This window comes from Eurytemora carolleeae, unplaced genomic scaffold (assembly GCF_000591075.1).
Source record: "Eurytemora carolleeae unplaced genomic scaffold, Eaff_2.0 scaffold71, whole genome shotgun sequence".
NCBI classification, from domain to species: domain Eukaryota; kingdom Metazoa; phylum Arthropoda; class Copepoda; order Calanoida; family Temoridae; genus Eurytemora; species Eurytemora carolleeae.
The window spans coordinates 492,784-513,173 of record NW_019396152.1 but is presented as its reverse complement, the minus strand read 5'-3'; the positions used below and the strand labels follow the sequence as shown (position 1 = coordinate 513,173).

Sequence of the window (20,390 nt, the reverse complement as noted above, 5' to 3'; positions counted from 1 at the left end):
AGACGTGTCTCAAATCTGCAAAAAATCGGTTTTAATTGAGCGTCGACTTAAATTTTGAATTATTAAATACAATTTTAAGTGACACCAGTAACATACTTGAGCCGCGGCTCAAATTCTTTAAATTCGGGCTCAGATCAAAGAGAAATTAACATGAAATGATCTAGTCTTGGGTTTCCTAAATGCGGTCAGCCATTTTAGAAATTTTAAGTTCGTGTAGAGTGTAGAGATTCAGATTTATTACGTAAAATACAAATTATTCAAATCTAGTTATAAAAAATTAACAGAAGTTCAGAGTCCGAATTTAATGAATTTGAGCCGTGTCTCAAATCCCCCAAAAACATTAAATACGATTTTAAGTGGAACCAACCATGTTTGAGCCGCGGCTTAAATTCTTTAAATTCGGCCTCAGCACTGCTTTTTCAGGAAACGGGCGAATTTTTTTTAAAGCTTTATCATTTAATAGTGTTCGGAAATCAAAGACGAGTTTAAATATGGATCTTCTCATTCCTATATTTATTTATACATTTTTGACAACATTCAGTGAAAGTTAATAACATATGTATTGTAGTTTATGTCACATCAGTTTTGATTACTACAAAATGATATGCACTCCAAACATGATATTATTATTTCGTAAAAATTTGCACAGCAAACTATTAAGCAGCAGGCATCGGAGCAGCATTCCAGACAGCAGCAACATGCAGCAGTTCTCCTCTCGCTAAATCAAGAACAGTTTTAAAATTCCTTTATACTACGACATAATATAGAACATCATTATGGGATGCAACTATAGAGGTAGACTAACGAGCTAAACCGATCTCTCTCTAAACTAATCATAATTATGGAACTTTTCATTATCTTTTTTATTGAGGGGGGGGGGGGGGGTTTCGAGGACTACGAGGACTAGGTATAGACACTACACAGACCTGTAAGGTATAAGGTAGACTACTAAGATCTATAAGTAGAGATATGTAGATAACAGACACAAAGGACCCCGAGGACTAGGTATAGACACTAAACAGATCTGTAAGGTATAAGGTGGACTACAAAGAGCTATATGTAGAGATATCTAGACAACAGACACAAAGGACTACGAGGACTAGGTATAGACACTAAACAGATCTTTAAGGTATAAGGTGGACTAAAAAGAGCTATATGTAGAGATATGTAGACAACAGACACAAAGGACTACGAGGACTAGGTATAGACACTAAACAGATCTTTAAGGTATAAGGTGGACTACAAAGAGCTATATGTAGAGATATGTAGACAACAGACACAAAGGACTACGAGGACTATGTATAGACACTACACAGATCTGAAAGGTATAAGGTGAACTACAAAGAACTATATGTAGAGATATGTAGACAACAGACACAAAGGACTACGAGGACTATGTATAGACACTATACAGATCTGAAAGGTATAAGGTGGACTACGAGGACTATGTATAGACACTATACAGATCTGAAAGGTATAAGGTGGACTACGAGGACTAGGTATAGACACTACACAGATCTGAAAGGTATAAGGAGGACTACAAAGAACTATATGTAGAGATATATAGACAACAGACACAAAGGACTACGAGGACTAGGTATAGACACTACACACAGATCTGAAAGGTATAAGGTGAACTAAAAAGAACTATATGTAGAGATACTATGTTTGTTTTTTATCTTATATTCAAGTTGAAAGATCATATGAACAAATAAATTATGACCTTTCTTCTTGTCCGGCTTGCTCCATTTTCCTTCAGATTGTTAACTAATATTTCATTTAAATCTCTGAAAAAAATAAGATTAATTTGCAAGAGTTTTATGTTTTTTTTTCAATCCCTTTTTTAATACTTTAAGCAATATATTTCTTTTGTATACTTATAGAACCCATCAAATCAGAATTCTGATATAAGATTCAGACAAAAAATACGTTTTATTTACGTGCACAATTTCCCCTCAGTGTCATTCCTTGCCCTTTTATTATATTAATATATATTAATTAATATTCATTATTAAAATTGTAAAATTAAACATTTTTACACAATACATTTTTCAATGAAAAGGTCAAGTTCAAAAATAGGTCTGCATGAAAAATTCCTGAAAACTCTTTGAATCTACATTTCTTACACAGTTAAAAATCGTATTTTCAGCGAACACAATTTGATGCCATATCTTATAAATAGGAAATATATTCTTGTTTGAACTCTAAGAGACGACTTGACGATCGTCTTTGATATTTGAATTAAGACGAGTAAATTTCGCAAATGATAAAAGACGACCTTCACGACGTCTCTTAACTGTAATGTTACGTGTGACACTCTGTATATTATGCTTCATTTATTTGTAACCTAACAATCGATTGAATTCGCTGCAGTCCTGGAATAAGAGTGTGAACTTGAATAAATACCGGATATAACTGTATAGAAGAACTAGAACTTTAAATAACAAATAACCAAACACTTCTTTCTCTAATTCTTCAAATTTTGTTATTACTAATGATTTATAACTCTGAATTCTTAGAACTGGAAAAGTATAAGAAAACTGATTCAGAAATGATCTATAGCTTTCTTCGAACACAAAATAACTAAACACAACTAGATTATGAACTTTCTACAGCTAAACGAAATAAAATCAAAACGTTATAGCTAGACAAAATGTATTTACTGTATCTAAACTGTATCACAAGAAATGAGGTACTACCGTCTAGTCTTGTCTAACAGTGTTCCAAATATCATGCAGGAGTGTATTCGGGAATACGTCCAGGGGGGGCTTGACCTTTTTAATCTTTCCGATACGCTTAGTTGGAGTCTTGATTTCCCCTAAGGACTGTAGTTTTTCTTATCCGGGGTGGAGGGGGGGGGCTGAATCCCCATACCCCCTTCATGCAACACTGCTATATAGATTGCATACAGCTGAGTGCAATGTACTCAGCCGGCCTCAGCTTTGCAACTGAGATTTGCAAACAAGATTTTCGCAGACATTTTGCACAACTGTTTTTAGTTTACTTAGACTCCACGCAGATTCTTAAGGACTTAATGAATTAATTAACTTTTTTAACCCTAGAAATTAAGGTTAATGGGGGGGGGGGGGTTGACTTTTTTATTTAAACTACGCGTTACGCCCCCCCCCCCCTCACAAAAGCTCTATTTGATCCCATTTTGTATAATTATAAAGCATGTAAACAAACTGCCATGTAGGCACTGCATGACAAATAATGAGGCTGCATACATGAATTGTTGGCCTTACATATTGATTATATATATTCTAATACTGTATAATTTTGTTTACATTTTTTGGCGTCGTTATAATTAATAAATTTAAAAAACCCGATTCTGAAAATTTACCCACCCATATTCACAATTTGAACGTCGACTTTGCACTCAAACTCAGTAAATATAGATCTTTAAATCGTTTTATATGTCTCTTAAATGAATCCTAAAGAATTATTCCACAATACTGCATACTCAGCTCAACTCCCATACATAGCCGGTCACTCCCTTTAATTCAAAACCAATTCTGCAGCCATGATGACGTCATGTTCAAGTGTACAATATTCGGATACATTCCTAATGCATTATCTTCTACTATTGGACCATCTTTGAAACAGACCACAGCTGTCGACCTGAGTTACCCACAAGTAAAAACAATGTTACAACATAAAGTATAAAACATAATTTTTTTCAAAAGATGAAAAAATATGAAAATAAGATGAAAAAAGATGAATAAAGAATAATATTTACTTATTATCTTATATACAGAGCGTCCCATATCATATTAGATTATCTCCAATCTTTAACACCTGAATACGCACATAATACTCGAAAAATCTATCATTTTCTGCAAAAAAATTTTATTAATTTTTTCAAAATGATTCATTCTTCTTTTCTTCTTAAATTTTCTGATTTGTCCCCCAAATCATAATTTAGACCCATTGACGTGGTCTAGTTTGATGTGGGACACCCTGTATAAATATATATATATATATAGTCTATGGATGGACACAACTAATAGACGTCTGACCTTTATCTTGGATTAGTTGTAATGTTTTTAATTTTAGTTTAATTTTATTTTTATTTTTGTAAGTTTTAAATAAATTCAACCAGTATGAGAGAGACTTCATAGACGACTGTACGAATCTCTTCAGTATTTTCTTAAATTCATGGTTTTAATTGGCTTCGAATCTTTGCCAAACCTTTACAGTCCGCATATAAAAAAAAATTTGTGAAACTTAATTTAGATCACTGGGATTTGAATCCAAAGAATTACATTTTTCACTCTCTTACCAATCTTAGTTAATGGTTTGGGAACTGCAGAGCGATTTTTTTTGTTTTTGAATGTCTTCTTTTAAATTAGATTTTTTTTTTTATTTGATTTTGTACAATTTGAGTTAAAAGATTGAAAATATTCTTTTCTACAGGGTAATTTTTTAGATACGTATACATATACAAGAGGGGGCCTATGGTGGAGGCTAAGCCCTCCCCCCCCTCCTGGGAGAAGTAAAAACTATGATGATAACTCTCATTCGTTTATAGCGGGCCAACCAGTTAACACAACCTACTCTGGTTAGGCGGGTCCAAACTACATAGTAAATTGTAATTTTTTTATTTGTATTATCTCGTGCTTTGTAGTTGAATAAAAATATGAAATATGAATAACCAGAAAACTCTGTAGTAGGAAGACGACTTTTAGAATCAAGTTATAACTTTGGTAAGTGTAAATTAGTGATTTAAAAGTTGTCTAGTTAAACTATTTGCTTTGTATCAATATTAAATACACTTAATTATTGTTATACTGTCGTCTTCTCATTTCATTGTTTTCTGGTTCTCACTATACGTATAAGATTACTAAAAAAAGAATGTCTTTTAATTCTTTTATCACTTCTTCTTTTTTTTACAATATAATATAGGTTGCATTGCAGATGGCCCCTTGGCCCCTTAAACGCTCATAAAAAGGGCTAGACTTTTTAATGATACAATTTATACAGTGGTCAGTCTATTTACCAATATAATACAGACGACATTAAAGTTCAGCTTTGCTTTCTTTCCAGCTTGCATGTAAACAAAGGGAAGCAGTGAGTTTGACGGGCAAATAATCTTTGCTATAAAAATTATATTTTCAAAATTATATGGCTTTATATTCGAAATTAACTGTTAAGTTTCTTAAATAAATTGTGTGACATATATACCCTGAATGTAAGCACGATCGATATGAAGTACATATGCAGTACACTTGATGTCATCAAAGTGGGTACTGCATATTTTATCCAACTAGCTGTCATATCAGGGTTAAATACATTAGATTGCGCATAAGACGACATTTTTCATCTTGAAAGATATAAGTGTAAAGAGATGTTTTAAAGATATTCCTGTTATATAGATTAACTAGGTCGGTTGTGAACATTGGCTGTTCTTATGCCATTGAGTACTTGTGATGTACATGAGTTCTGTAGAGAGAAATTTAAGTTAGTTTAGTCCTTCTCATGTCCTTCTTCAGTTCTCGTCAATATGTTATATTTCTCAGTGAAATATTGTTGTTCAAATAGTTCCATTCCCGGAGTTATTTTACACTCTATTATGAAATCCATTAAAACACCAAACCACCCCGCTTATCATTGAAGTACACTTTGACTCCTAGAAGTATGAGTTCGCGGACTGTACAACTTTTGGTGATTTTGCGTACATAAGCTATCTATGTTTATTTATTTATCTATGGTTAAATATCTCAAAAATATAAACTAATAGATAAACCTAAATTTCTTCATGTTTACTCATTTAAAGTTACACAATTTTATGTCATAAAACAATAATATCTAAAAAAAAACTTTCCCCTTTTGGTTCACAGCTTTCCATTGTGTACATGCAAGCTGGAAAGTAAGCAAAGCTTCACTTAAATGTCCTTTATATTACAGGGTGTCCCAATAAACATGGGAATTCAGTGACGAATCCGATATCGTCTTTGTTATGAATTAGCATTGTAAAACCTAATTTATAAAACCATAATATTATTATGTCTGCTAGAGTTTATTTTATGAAAACAGTAAATGGCTGTAAAGATGTGTCTATAATGTCTCCGCAAGATGAACAGTGAAGACTGACAAGTTTACTCTGTTTGTATACTGCAATTTTCTTGTTTTACTATGTACACCCTTGTGCAGTCAAAACATAAACAAACAAATTGCAAACATAGCAGACGAAAATCTTACAGATTACACTTTCTCAGTAGGCATCACTATACTAAATCAAAGAATTATTTAAAAAGACGATATCGAGTTCCCATGTTTATTGGGACACCCTGTATATTGGTATATATATTGACCACTGTACTAGATTTTTTATCAGGCCTAGTTTTAAATAACACATAAAAATCATTTAAAGACAAATCAACAGTTTCAGTGTGCCATCTTTAAGCTGCATAAACATTAGAAAACTAAAATATTTGTATGTTGAGCTTGTGTCTTGTTAGATGTACGAATTAGAGAATGAAGGTGGATATTTGTTGAAGTTTATAATAATATAAACAGTTATTCATCAATCAGATATTCAATCTGTTTTGTAAACAAATCTTAATATGCATTCTCTTTACAAGGACAGTCGAGTTCTTTTCGTTTTAACACACTATCAAGACTCTTGTTATCACACTTCAAAAGAAAAGTTTAGGATTCATGTACCTAGAACTAATAGAATTGTGAATTTTAATATGATTAGAAAGTTTTGTATATTGTAACAGTGTATTCTTTTAATATAATACATTTTTGAATTTAAGTAAAAATTTCTCTATTCTAAGTGGCCTCTCAGATTTACAATTGTACCATTGAAAGCTTTGTCTGATCAAGTATAACTTAGGTACGATGTTCATCATTTTGAAAACTGATTTTTTTCAATCGTGGTTTGCTGACTTACGCAATTCTATTGCAGGAAAACCATGGAAAAATTATCAGAATTATTTACTTTTCAAGCAGTTTCTTTAAGATTAAATAATGTCCCACTAAAAATAACAATTTTTTATTGAGGGCTAATTAAAGATACGCTGTCTTCTTGATATTAATTGCGGCCTAGATTCAGATTTTTTGCACTTTGATTCAAAAAACAATTATCAGAAAGGAATTGAGTTTTTTTCTATATTTTTGCAACCTTGATATGTTAAACTCAGGCTATATTGATTCAACAGAACTAATAGCGTAAAATACCAAAGGTCCACAACATTGAGTTGCAATAATATAGGGGTTAGAAATTTAGTGTTAGTTACAAAAGCTCAGTCCCTTTCAGCTAACCCTAAAATTGAACTTTCAATTTTATAGTAAAAAAGTTACGTTTAGCTTGCTTGGCGCTATATTTAGGATTATATATGGTTAGTGTATACAATATACATGGTTAGTCTTTGGTTGGTCTATAATTAATCTTTGATTCGAATTCCCATAAAGCAATAATCATTTTGGAGGACCCCTTTCTGGTTGTATTAGTAAGTTAATTTACTGCAATCAATTAACAGTTGGTTATTAATTATTAAAATAACAATTCATCTGTTTTTAACGAAATTAACCAGTTTATTTGGTACGAAGGAGAAGAAGACAAGACAATTTTCCCCTAAAATTTAAGAACATTCTTTGCCCGGCCCTACCTTTTCCACTATATCATATATCAGAAACTAAAGACTCTGAATCTAGTTCTATGTCTTGTCAAGGAGCTGTGGCTGAATACCAATTGTTTATGATGAATGAAAAATGCTAAATATAACAATACTGTATTGTGTATGGCTAGTGTAGATCAGGTATCTGGGATATAGGACTCCAGCTCCTCCTCCAGTAGAATATCTAGTATGTGTAGACCAGGAATATGGAGTATTCTAACCGGAGCACTCATTCTTCTTCCCTTCTCCCTGGGGATGCCAGATCCATTGAATTCAAAGGTAAAGCTTATTCATTATTCACACTGTATATTTACGGCCACAAAAACCGGACCTCCTCATTATCTGATTTTAAAAGGCAGTTTAACTTTCCTTGTGGGATGATTTATTTCTCTAAAGTAAGTTCCGCATATGTTTACATGCAGACCACGATATACTGCTTGAAGTACGGTGGTTCACATTCTGATAAAAGGAAAGAACGCCAACGGTTCTGATAGTATATCGTGAACGTAATCTCAAATGAGCTGTAATTTGCATATGTTTAACTTGAAATCCATGGTTGGACAAATTTAAATTCTAATAATCCAAAAGTCCCATGAATCCCGCTTTAACTATGGAAATAGTTGTCTGTTCTGAATAATTGTAACTGAAGTAGTGGAATTTGATTGAAATTTTGATTGCTTTGAGAGAATAAATGTTAAAGAATAATGTTTTTTTTACCTTCATGCCAACTATTTTGTCCAGTACCTAGCTGAACTAAAAGATGAGTTGGCTGCTGTAGGTGTTCCACACAATGATGAGCTATGGGAGTCTGTGTCAATTGAAGATGAGCCTGTCAAAGGTTATGAAGAACAATCTTCAGAAAAGGCAACTGGCTCTGAAGAAGTGGGAACGAATGGTAAATAATTTTTAAAAAAAATGAATAAATGGTTTGTAACTAGTTTTAAAAGACTAAAAACTATTGCATCAAAAAGAAAATAAATTAATTTGTTATTTTACAAGTTTACTTAACTTAATGTTATACTAGGATATCCACATTTTACAAGTTTACTTAACTTAATGTTATCCTAGGATATCCGCATTTTACAAGTTTACTTAACTAAATGTTATCCTAGGTTATCCACATTTCATATTTTATATTCTTATATTGTAACTGTATGTGTATTGTGTAGGGGATGACTACAGTTCTGATATTGAAGTACCAGAAAGCTCTGACAAGTATATATCTGGTGTACAACCAGTGTCAAATATTAAATCAATAGAAAACACACAAACCGTCAAAAGAATTGAGCCGGTGGTAAATGTACAAGAACTTGCTCGGGCTGAAGAAATCAAAAGCATACAGCCCATTACCGGAATGCAAGAAGTCCTGAGTATGACACCTATAACTAGTAAACAAGAAGTTAAAGACATTAAGGAAATCAAATCAATCCAGGAGATAGCCAACTTGATTCCTCTTGACAGTGAGAAAGCTAAGATGTTTATTAAACAAGAAGGATTAGATGGATCGCCAGTGGTAGGCTATTCTGGAAAATCTGATGGAGAGGATTATTCCTCCGACCCTCTGCCCAGTTTACCAGCAGAACCTAAACTTCCTGCCGTCACACCCGTTGCAGCTCCAAGGGGATATTCAGAAAAGGCTCCCGTAAGCGCTGCCGCCCAACCGTATTCAGGTAAACCTGAAGGTCTATTGGAACCTATAGAGAGGGATATTGAAAAGGAGGATAAGATTAACAAGCTTCTTGATGATGAATATTCCAGAGGTCTGGCCAGATTGAAGGGTATAGAGCAAGTAAAAGCAAAGCATAAGCTTGCACGGGCAGAAAGAATAAAAAAGTTGGGCGAGGTCAAGCGAATGCTAGAGGTTAAAAGTATGGAAGAAGTGAGACAAATGAATGGTATCAAATCTATCAATGAAGTAAAGAGTATGCAAGAAGTGAAAAGTAAGAAGGAAGTATTAAGAAAACATGAAGTTAAAAGTCAACAGGAAGTTCTATCTAAGGTAAGACTATCTTTAAGATAAATATATTTTCCTTTCCTTGGGGGATAAAGAGAATAAATTAAATGTAAATTTGTTATTCTTTTTGGTTTGCTTAATTAAGCCAATGATACAATTTATAAGGCAACTTAATAATATTTACTTGATAACGAATTTTAAAAATAGTTAAAAACAATAGCTATCCCTAAAAGTACTATAAGAACAAAAAAAAAACTGTGGGAACGGAAGACGACTTTGGATTCAAATTATAATTTTTAAAAATCTAATAAACATGAAACACAGCAATTGTGCAGTGTGCACAAAGCACAGGTATTTCACTTTTAAAAGGGATTCATAAGCTATCAGTAAAACTTATTTCTTTGTAAAAACATCAAAACATACTTTAAGAATGCTTAAATGTCGTCTTCATAATTCTCCATTTTCTGATTCTCACTATGCCATCAGTATATAACTTGAATCTTAATCTTTCACAACTTAAAAGAATAAAGAAAAAATTATTCTGCAAACTTAAATCCTTATGTAGTTTTTTAAAGACATCATTGTTTTATTTTCACACAGACAAATAACATAACAGATAAAACTATATGTCGTCTTTTCAAGATTTAAGGGGTTTTCGTTCACAATAACCCGGAGACCGAGGCCCAAAGGAGTTAATCGCAAGCTCTTTCTCTCTGTCTTGTAATTCAATGCTGCCTGCACGGAACTCCTTTGGGCCTCTGCTTTAGGGTTATTGTAAGCGAAAAAACCCTAAATCTTGAAATACGACATCTAGTGTTCTATCTGTATTTTATTAATCTATGTATGTTCATATAAAACTTGTTTAGCATGAAATCAAATCTATGGAACCTGTGACTAGTATAGATGAAGTAAAGAAGATCTATGAACTAACTGATGAACAAGCTGACCGTCTCAAAGCATTGGCAAGTAAAAACTGACGGAGGGAATCTTCTAGAAAAGTCTGAATTTATCAATTTTTATGAAATATATCTTCTATATATGTATATATGGGGCTTGTTTGTCTGTTTGTACCAAATATAATAGAATATATCTTAGAGTTGAATTTATTAGAAAAAAGTGTTAAACTGTACTGTTTCCATACTGCAGGTGTACTTCACATATTTGTGCTCTATAACCTTTTGGGCCCTGGAACATCATTTTTTAGAAAATCTAAAATTAATATTAAAAGAAAACCAAATTATGAAATAGGCTGGTTTCATAATTGACCAATGATCATTTCACATAGACTCTATGCCTTTCACTTTACAAACGATGATTTTCCGTTATAACTTTAAATCAAATGATGTTTTTTATTCACCTAATTAATTTTATAAAGTTTATTTAAAAGCTTTGAAAAATCGAAATTAAAATGGAAAGTCTAGGGAACATACTGTATTAATGTACTCTACTGCATATAATTTGTGAACATTTGCATGATTTGTACACTTTGAACTCCCTTTCAGGCTGAAAGGGACTGACAAAATTTAAACCGAGGGATTGTTTAAATTCCACTCTAATATATATTCTATTCCCTTTGGTTTGTACTCAATAAATGGCAAAATGACAAAATTAACCATATGATCTCAGCCTTCTAGCTTAAATTTGTTGCAGTGAGATCCTTGTGTAAGTATAGTACGACAATAGAAATAAAATTTTTTCTGTTATCTTGCATGACCCCAGGGGGAAGGTTCATGGCCGGTCAACATTGAAAAAAAGTTGCAAAGAAAAATGTAGATTTTACAAATATGTTGGAAATCAATCAATGCTTGAAAAAAGCACTTTTAAAGGCCGCGCCGATTGTTGATTTGAATTCTCTTTCATAGGTTGAATTGAATTCTCATTTATAGATTGAATTAATTTCTCGTTCATGATTGAATTGAATTCTCATTCATAGATTGAATTGAATTCTCATTTATAGATTGAATTGAATTCTAATTCACAGATTGAATTGAATTCTCATTCACAGATTGAATTGAATTCTCATTCACAGAATGAATTGAATTCTCATTCACAGAATGAATTGAATTCTCATTTATAGATCGAATTGAGTAGGTGTAATTTATATGTGTATAATGTGCATAGAGGTGGGTATAGTTTTAATAGTTTGTTTTTAAATATTTAGTTTTTACGATTTGTTTTTTTGAAGAGATGTTATTTTTTTAAGTTTCATGTTAGATTATGCAAACGCTTTACTCTAACAGAATACAGGTGTATTAGGCTCAAACCTAAATGAAAACGATTTGTTAAACAGCTTTGATCAACATTTTACATAGATAGTTTTGGTGAATATCAGAGAAAATTTAGGTTAAAACAAGAATATCATGTTGAATTATTGTTAACACTAACATTCTATTGAAGCAGCTCTTGATATTAAAAACACCCAAATACAATGCTCATCTTTATACATAATATATTACAACGGCACGATGAACCTATGTAAGCATGATATCTATAATCTTGTCTAGGATTAAACTCATTAATATCAACAGAGCTAAAAGCTTTACAATACTTGATCTCCTTTTCCTGTTAATCTTAAGATTTTTTAATCTTTAGGTTTGTATCCAGTAAAGTTTATGAAAATCAACCAATCAGAGTGGTGTATGCAAAATCTCAAAGATCCAATCAGAAGCCGCGAAATTTTTTTTGTCTCATATTTAATAAGAGAACTTTCATGGGTCAAAATCCAAAAAGAGGGAAAAAGAGCGGATTGAGCTGAAATCAAAAGTGTCCACAGTGGATTTTTAGATTAAACGACCGGTATCCAATTCTAAAGTTTTCAGTTCAATTCTCTTACAAGAGAAAGAAGGTGTTCTGTGTGTTTAGTGTTAAAGTGAGTAGAGACCGTTAAAAATATTAAAACTTAAATGTTAAGATTCTTTAATATAAATCATCAGTCCACGCACTTCTGCCCTTTTAGTAAAAGTAAATTCAACCTTGACCGTGTCAACCTTGTTGCACCGGCTTGTCCTGTCCATAAATCTAGGTACAGTACACACTGGGACCGGACAGGTTGACCCGGCTCGGAAATTCAAATGTACTGCGGCAGCCCGTGAGTCATCACGTGCTGAATCTAATATGTAATCCTTCCGAGCTTTATGGGACCGTTAACTTGAATCCAAGTGACCCTTTAAAGAGTTATATGCCCAATTTACACACGCCCCCTTTAAAGGGAATGTAAGCGTAATTTCAAGTGACCCTCCATGCAAAGACGGAAATTAACGATACTGCACAACCGTATCCTTGAAACCTTTATTTGATCACTGTTAAAAAATGTTGAAGATATTACTTTTCTTGGCTTGAAAGTGCTCAATTCTGGCAATCACTAGATGTTTTTCGGCAGTAGAAATGGGCACTTTTGTCGGGAATCCACAATTGAAAATAATCAGTTTTCAAAATTATATAGATTGATATCTAATTCATACTTGATTCAAACATTGTGTGCATCATTATATTATTGAATTATTGGATATATGTTTGCGTTATTGTATTATTGTATTATTGTATTATTGTATTATTGTATTATTGTAATATTGTATTATTGTATTATTGTATTATTGTTTTATTGTATTATTGTATTATTGTATTATTGTATTATTGTATTATTGTATTATTGTATTATTGTATTATTGTATTATTGTATTATTGTATTATTGTATTTGTAGAAAACAATAATTAATTTTCCAATGTATGTGATAATGTGCTTGGTTGTATATATGCACGCAACTTGCAATAATTCTACATCAAGCGCGTAATATTGAACTGAATACGCGCGTAATATTGAACTGAATACTTATTGAACTAAATACTTACGTAATACTGAACTGCATATGCGCGTAATATTAAACTGAATACGCGCGTAACTAAATTAAAGCGGTAGCTTTAGAAGCCAGGCATCATCTTTAAAAAGATACTTCACCAAACTTGCTCAAGGTTTGTGTTTTTGCAAGAGTTATATATGGATTATGTATAGATAGATTGATATTTGATTATTTATTGATATTAATTACATTTAATCACTAACTTTATAAATATATTGACCTTTGGTTGTTTTGAGCAAGGCACTTGTAACAAAACAGCTGATGGTTGTGGTAATAAAAAAACTGCAATTTTGGGCGACTGCTTGGTAATACTTAGAGCTAAAGGAATCACTTTTGTGGATTCTACATTAGATTTTAATCTCACGATATTTTCATGTAGGGTGTCTATGGCCTTGCCTCAAGAACAGAAGAAAACTTAAAGAAAAAACATTTTTTTTAAACTCAGGCAGTTGAGAATATTACTCTGCAAAAGTAACTGATAAAAACGAATAGAGATTTTACTAATTGTTTTTAAAAATTGTATACTTCTAGATTAATAAGCTGATGAAAGACTTAATCAATAAGCTGATGACTGATTTTATAGTGAAGCTGGTAAATGAGTTACTGAATAAGATAATGATTAATGAATTAATGAATAAGCTAATGAATGAGTTTATTAAATAAGCTGATGAATGAGTTAATGACTAAGATGATGAGTAAGTTAATGAATAAGCTCATGAATAAGTTAATGAATAAGATAATGAATGAGGTAATAAATAAGCCGATGATTGAGTTTATGAATAAGCTGATGAATGAGTTAATGACTAAGCTGATGAATGAGTTTATAAATAAGCTAATGAATGAGTTAATGAATAAGCCAATGAATGAGTTATTGAATAAGCTGATGAATAAGTTTATGAATAAGCCGATGAATGAGTTTATGAATAAGCTGATAAATGAGTTAATGATAAGCCAATGAATGATTTTATGAATAAGCTCATGAATGAGTTAATGAAAAAGCTAATGAATGAGCTAAGTGAATAAGCGGATGAATGAGTTAATGAATAAGCTGACGAATAAGTTAATGAATAAGCTGTTAAATGAGTTAATGAATAATCTGATGAATGAGTTAATGAATAAGCGGATGAACGAAGTAATTAATAAGCTGATGAATAGGTTAATTAATAAGCTAATCAATTATTTAATAAATAAGCCGATAAATGAGTTTATGAATAAGCTGGTAAATGAGTTAATGAATAAGCTGATGAATGAGTTAACGAATCACTGATGAATGATTTCATGAATAAGGTGATGAATAGGTTAATGAATAAACTGATGAATGAGTTTATATATATGCTAATGAATGATTTAATGAATAAGCCGATGAATGAGTTTATAAATAAGCTGATGGATGAATTTATAAATAAGCCGATGAATGAGTTTCTGAATAAGCTGATGAATAAGTTAATGAATAAGCCGATGAATAAGTTTATGAATAAGCTGATGAATGAGTTAAAGAATAAGCTGATGAATGAACTTATGAATAAGCCAATGAATGAGTTAATGAATAAACTGATAAATGAGTTAACATATAAGCTGATTAATGAGTTGATAAATAAGCTAATGAATGAGTTAGTGAATAAGCTGATGAATAACTTACTGAAACGATAAAGAATGAGTAAATAAAGAAACTAATGGATGAGTTTATGAATAAGCTGATGAATAGGTTAATGAATAAACCGATGAATGATTTTATAAATAAGCTGATGAATGAGTTAATGAATACGCTGAAGAATATGTTGATGAATTAGTTAATGAATTTATGAGTTACCGGAAATAAGTCTCCACTGTTATAAACAAGGCTAAGTATGATTTCGTTGAACCCAAAACATTCCTCACAAATTAATCATGATGCGCGGACCGCATTTAGGCTTTTTATCAAATACTGACGCAATGTGGTGTATGCGTAGCACGACCCAGAAACAGATACAGCCCCATATTTATGCGTCATATTTCAAATAGGGTATATTTAAATAACGCCGAAATCTTCATTTTTCAAGCTTTGTTTCAGAATGATTAATTCATAAAACGTCTTCTTCATTAGCGCCCATTCTCTAGTATTAAACCTATATACTCTAAAATTAAACTACTATTAATATTGCAGGTTAGGCTCGTGTGCTTTTAAGATGAATTCCGGCCCGGAGCGATACCTCGCCATTAACCGTTGCAGTCTCTCAGTCCAACCAACCAACGCGCACTCAGAAAGGGATAATATTCATGGAGATCCAAACTTCCTTTNATGCCAATAACCTCCCCCCTCCCTACCATCAGTTACCCGGCCCCAGACAAATTTGCCCAAGATTCAACACAATATATCCATCTAAAAGGTCACGAAACCTCTTTAATACAAGTCCCCGACATATGCATGACTTGAAGCTCTGAAACTAAAAGATGCATTTATTAAGGAGGAAGTTAGGATTTAAACAGAGGAAGGAAGAAATTAAATTAAGAATGAATATATGAAAACAACATTTAAATTGAAGATAAAAGAGGAATGAATAGATGAATAGATATTTGAATAAAGAAATGTATCTAATGATAAATAAATTAAATAACTGTTTAAAGACAAGATAAAGAAGGATTAAATAGATGAATAGATAATTGAATAAAGAAGTATATTTAATGATAAATAAATTAAATAACCATTTAAAGGCAAGATAAAGAAAGAATGAATAGAAAAACAAAATTTTTAATAAAAGGATGAATTTAAAGATGAAAAGATGAATGAACTATTTAAATGGAAGATAAATGAATTGGTAAATAGATACATTTTTTGTGACAACTGACATGACCCCACTAAATGAGCAATGGAATGTTAAATTAAAAAAATTTTCGAAAAAATTTCCACTCTTATTGCCTTTAAAAATGGTCCAATTTAAACCAAAAAACCCGGGAATAAATTGAGTTTTACAATTACGAAGAAAAGTGGTGACTTGAAGAGGAATATTTCAATGGTAAATTTGTTAATGAAAAAGTGAGCGTGAAGCGGCTTTAAAAGCAAAATATGCTTATATCTCTTCAAATCACTGCTGATCAACATTTCTCACATTCAAAATATCAAAAGGTTTTTTTTTCAATGCATAAGATACAAAATGAAATTACGTTATATATCATACATGGTTCAAACAACAATATCCCTGGATTTATTAATATTTGCTATATATACATTTAATTTTTATATTTTCAAAATAAAGGGATACAGGTATAATCTTTGGAAAAAGCGTTCAATCTCTTTTTCAGATTGTTAAACAAAATATTTAAGCTTGAAAAGATCTACTATGCTAGCAGCTTTAACGCCCCATTTTCATTTGAATTTATCAACTTTAGGTAAAAATGTCCAAGTCATCAAATATTAGAATATTAGCAGACCCCCCCCCTCCCCCTCACCTCTAATAATAATTAAATAATATATTAGAAAAATGGAATGAAAAGTTACTTTTCCAAAATTAAGACTTTTTTATATTACACGCATGCAGGCGCGCATGAGGAGGAAAATTCTGATGAATATTTTCTGATAAAATAATTTTGTGATTTATAAATATAACTAATAATTGTATGTTAAAGAATTCGTTGGAAGCACTATAAAAATTATGAAAAAACTAAATTTGCCATGGTTAAATAAAACGTCTGATGGAATTGTAATTTTCATTAGCATTCTACCAATTTCCCTTCTTAGTTCTTGTGTCTGTGCAAGTACATAGAGACTGAACATAAAATTATCAATTTTCAAACTGAAAAACAACAAAAGGTCAGAAAATGATTTGATGAATACAGCTGTAAATCGGGGATGCAACAAGCTCTTGAAATAAAGGGTTACTCAAAAATTCTTTGATACTCAATAAAAAGACCATTTCCAAAGTTTAAATTTTCATCACAAGAATTCACCAGGGGGAAATCTAAACACTTCCGTTACAATATTTTGAATTGAGGATGTGCGTATCATTCTTCACTTTTATTCCCACGACGCTTTAAATTGCGTCAAATCAGTTCCGTTTGTTTTCCCACAATGAAGACCCAAATTCAGTTTAAATTCCAGCCTATTATTCTTTAGTTTATCACATCACTATAAAATATATATATATATATATATATATATATATATATTTTTTTGTATATATGTGCGTATGCTATATAGTTGACGTATTGATTGTTTAAATTATTTTGACACAGTTTGATTCATAGACTTCTAACTCGAGCCAATTGTTTCTATGTTTGTCTTATAGAAGATACTTATTGAGTTGGCAGGTTTCAATTCTCATCTTCCTCTCTAGTGCCTTAAACCCCCCCCAGATTAGGACTCGTGTCTGGAGATCCAATATATCCTATCCATATCCAGATCATGCCCTTCGCGTAGACACATTTTCAGATTAACCGAAAGACGCTATTTTTGAGCCACAATGACAATTGTGAATTTTTAGAAGAAATCTTCTTGTTTAAAATATTAAACACTAGCTATGGAACCCAGCTTACCCGGGAAATTAAACTTTCTTTACAAAAATCAACTTTACTTAGAATTTTTAAACCAATCCAAGGACATGGTTCTAACAATTTCCCGAAACAAAATTTGAGGCAGATTGGACTATAGGAGTTATAAACGGACACACAAACACACAAACACACAAACAGATTACAATGTCTAGTTATATATGTATAATTTCCTTGTCTGTCTGTTTGTTTGTATAAAAAACGTAAAAAATGCTATTCTGATCAGACAACTCACATTTACCCAAGGAAGGTTTATGGATCACAAAATTAATTAAAGAATTTTGTCAGGAACAAATTTAGACAATTATTATTTTGAAAATGCGTCTATTTTAAACAGAAAAATTCGCCAACTTCTTAGAATGATTTAAAAAGGCCACTTTCAGAGTAAAAATAAAAAAGTTAAAATAGGAAAGGGGGGCGCAAATCGCCCTGAAACAACGCCCTGAAAGCCTTAAAAAATGAGTACGTATATATATATCTATATACGTATAAATATATCTATATATATAAAGTTCAGCCATGTAGTGTGAACTAATTTTTATTGGATACATGTTTGGTACAATTCAATTTGGTACACATTGGGTAAATACTGTGCCACAACTAATATTTTTTTAAGAACATGTTATTTTTTTCACGATGCAAGTAAGTTTTTAACTTTAGTACATATTTTATTTCATAAAGAGATTATGTTCCTTACATAAATATGCCTTCTTGTGTGGTTTCACGCTAATAAGCAATTTTGTTGACTAATATATTTCAATGTTTGTTTATGCATTCATGTTTTTATAGAGTCATCCTGTTCAATAAAATGTTTATTACCAACCCTCCTGTATTGTATGAAATAAAAGATTCCGAATGTAAACACTTTAAACTCGGACCAACATGAGTTTCATGTTTTAATCAATTCAAACTCAACTTGGGAATGAGAAATACATTCTAGGATTTAATTTTTATTATCAAACTTTCAGATCATCTAGGTCTTGGTCTAGGTCTAGGTTTAGGTACAAGTCTAGGTCTAGGTCTAGGTCTAGGTCTAGGTCTAGGTCTAGGTTTAGGTCTTGGTCTAGGTCTAGGTCTAGGTCTAGGTCTAGGTCTAGGTCTAGGTCTAGGTCTAGGTCTAGGTCTAGGTCTAGGTCTAGGTCTAGGTCTAGGTGTAAGTCTAGGTCTAGGTCTAGGTCTAGGTCTAGGTTGTAAGGTCATGTTATGTTAAAGCCTAAGCTTGTATAAAGTGGATGGTTCATGTTTAGATGAATTCTATCTCCCACTAAATCCATTTTACCACCCATGGAGTATAGAAGGGTTATGTATACAATTCCCATCATTAAACTTGATATATTTAGTAAAATCAGGCCTAGAGCATATACTTTATCATCCTACCCGGTCATTTGCATAAAGTAAACCTTAGTCCTCCCTTCATCCTTAAAGGGACTGTAAGCATAATTTCAACAAACCTTCCATTTGAAGAGTTGCATCCCCGATTCACAACAGTACCCTTTAAACCTTTAACTGATCATCTCTTTTAATCTACTGAAACTCTTTTAATTGCTAAAGAATATGATTGCTATTTTATATTTATATATATATATAAAAGTGGCAGAAAGTAATAATTTACTTTTGCATATTGGGAAACTCTGTTAAAGTAAAACAGGAAGATCTCTCGACTCAATGAACAGTCAAAGGTTTCAAGGGAACCGGTGTGAATCGGACATTGCCCTCTTTGCATGTAGGGTCACATGAAATTACGCTTACAGTCCCTTTAAAGGGAATGTTCACTGTTTTCTTAGCAAATATGTACAAAAAATAATGGTTAGATACCGCCGCATGGAACCGGTTTTTTTCTGGCCTGCGTTGCTTGGTGTCAGCCGACTTGACCCGGCAGGCAGCTGGCAGCCAACCTTAACCTTTTTCTAGTTGGGCCAACATAGAGGGATGAGGTAGGTTAGTTTAATTCTGATGAACTATGCTTGTTTGATGTGTGTAACTGTGTGGTGTAGGAATGATACAGTTTAACTGTGAATTCATTTCTGTGGTTTCGAAGTCTGGGGGATTTAACCAAAGGTAAAGAAAGAGAAAAGGGATATAGGAGGGGGTAGGTGTTAAAGGAAACGATATAAAATCAATGGGAACAAATACTTAAAAAAGAAGATACGTAGACGTTAAAAAATAATTGGGCAGGGGGTGGTGTTTGGGTTGGGGGTAGTAAATCATATGGTATCGCAATACACTGTAAAAAAAGGACAAAATACTTGTTTGCGATTGGGGGAGGGGGGGGGTAAGAGGGCGGACTGAGTGAAAAGAAAAAAGGGAGGTAGGTTTAATAAAGGGGTGAGAGGTGTTACATGTTACATGATTTTATTCTTCCTTCATTCTTTCAATTTAATATTGGACTGCAGAAGATCAAAGGTGTTAAATTCTTCAATTCACTGAATG

The 20,390-nt window shown here is 32.1% G+C and overlaps 1 protein-coding gene and 1 long non-coding RNA gene across 2 annotated transcripts; one reads left to right on the top strand and one right to left on the bottom strand.

Annotated features, from left to right (window-relative positions):
• Positions 1 to 490: 490 nt before the first annotated feature.
• On the bottom strand, positions 491 to 1,791 carry LOC111696577 (uncharacterized). The gene is made up of 2 exons (XR_002764116.1): positions 1,724 to 1,791; positions 491 to 718 (listed from the first exon to the last, which is right to left on the bottom strand). It is a non-coding gene; the product is annotated as an uncharacterized LOC111696577 (long non-coding RNA).
• A 5,904-nt stretch (positions 1,792 to 7,695) lies between these two features.
• LOC111696594 (uncharacterized) lies at positions 7,696 to 10,624 on the top strand. Its single transcript, XM_023466232.1, has 4 exons — positions 7,696 to 7,904; positions 8,367 to 8,520; positions 8,795 to 9,624; positions 10,446 to 10,624. The coding sequence occupies exons 1-4, from the start codon at positions 7,815 to 7,817 to the stop codon at positions 10,554 to 10,556; spliced, it is 1,185 nt and encodes a 394-aa protein (XP_023322000.1). The 5' UTR covers positions 7,696 to 7,814; the 3' UTR covers positions 10,557 to 10,624.
• Positions 10,625 to 20,390: the final 9,766 nt, after the last annotated feature.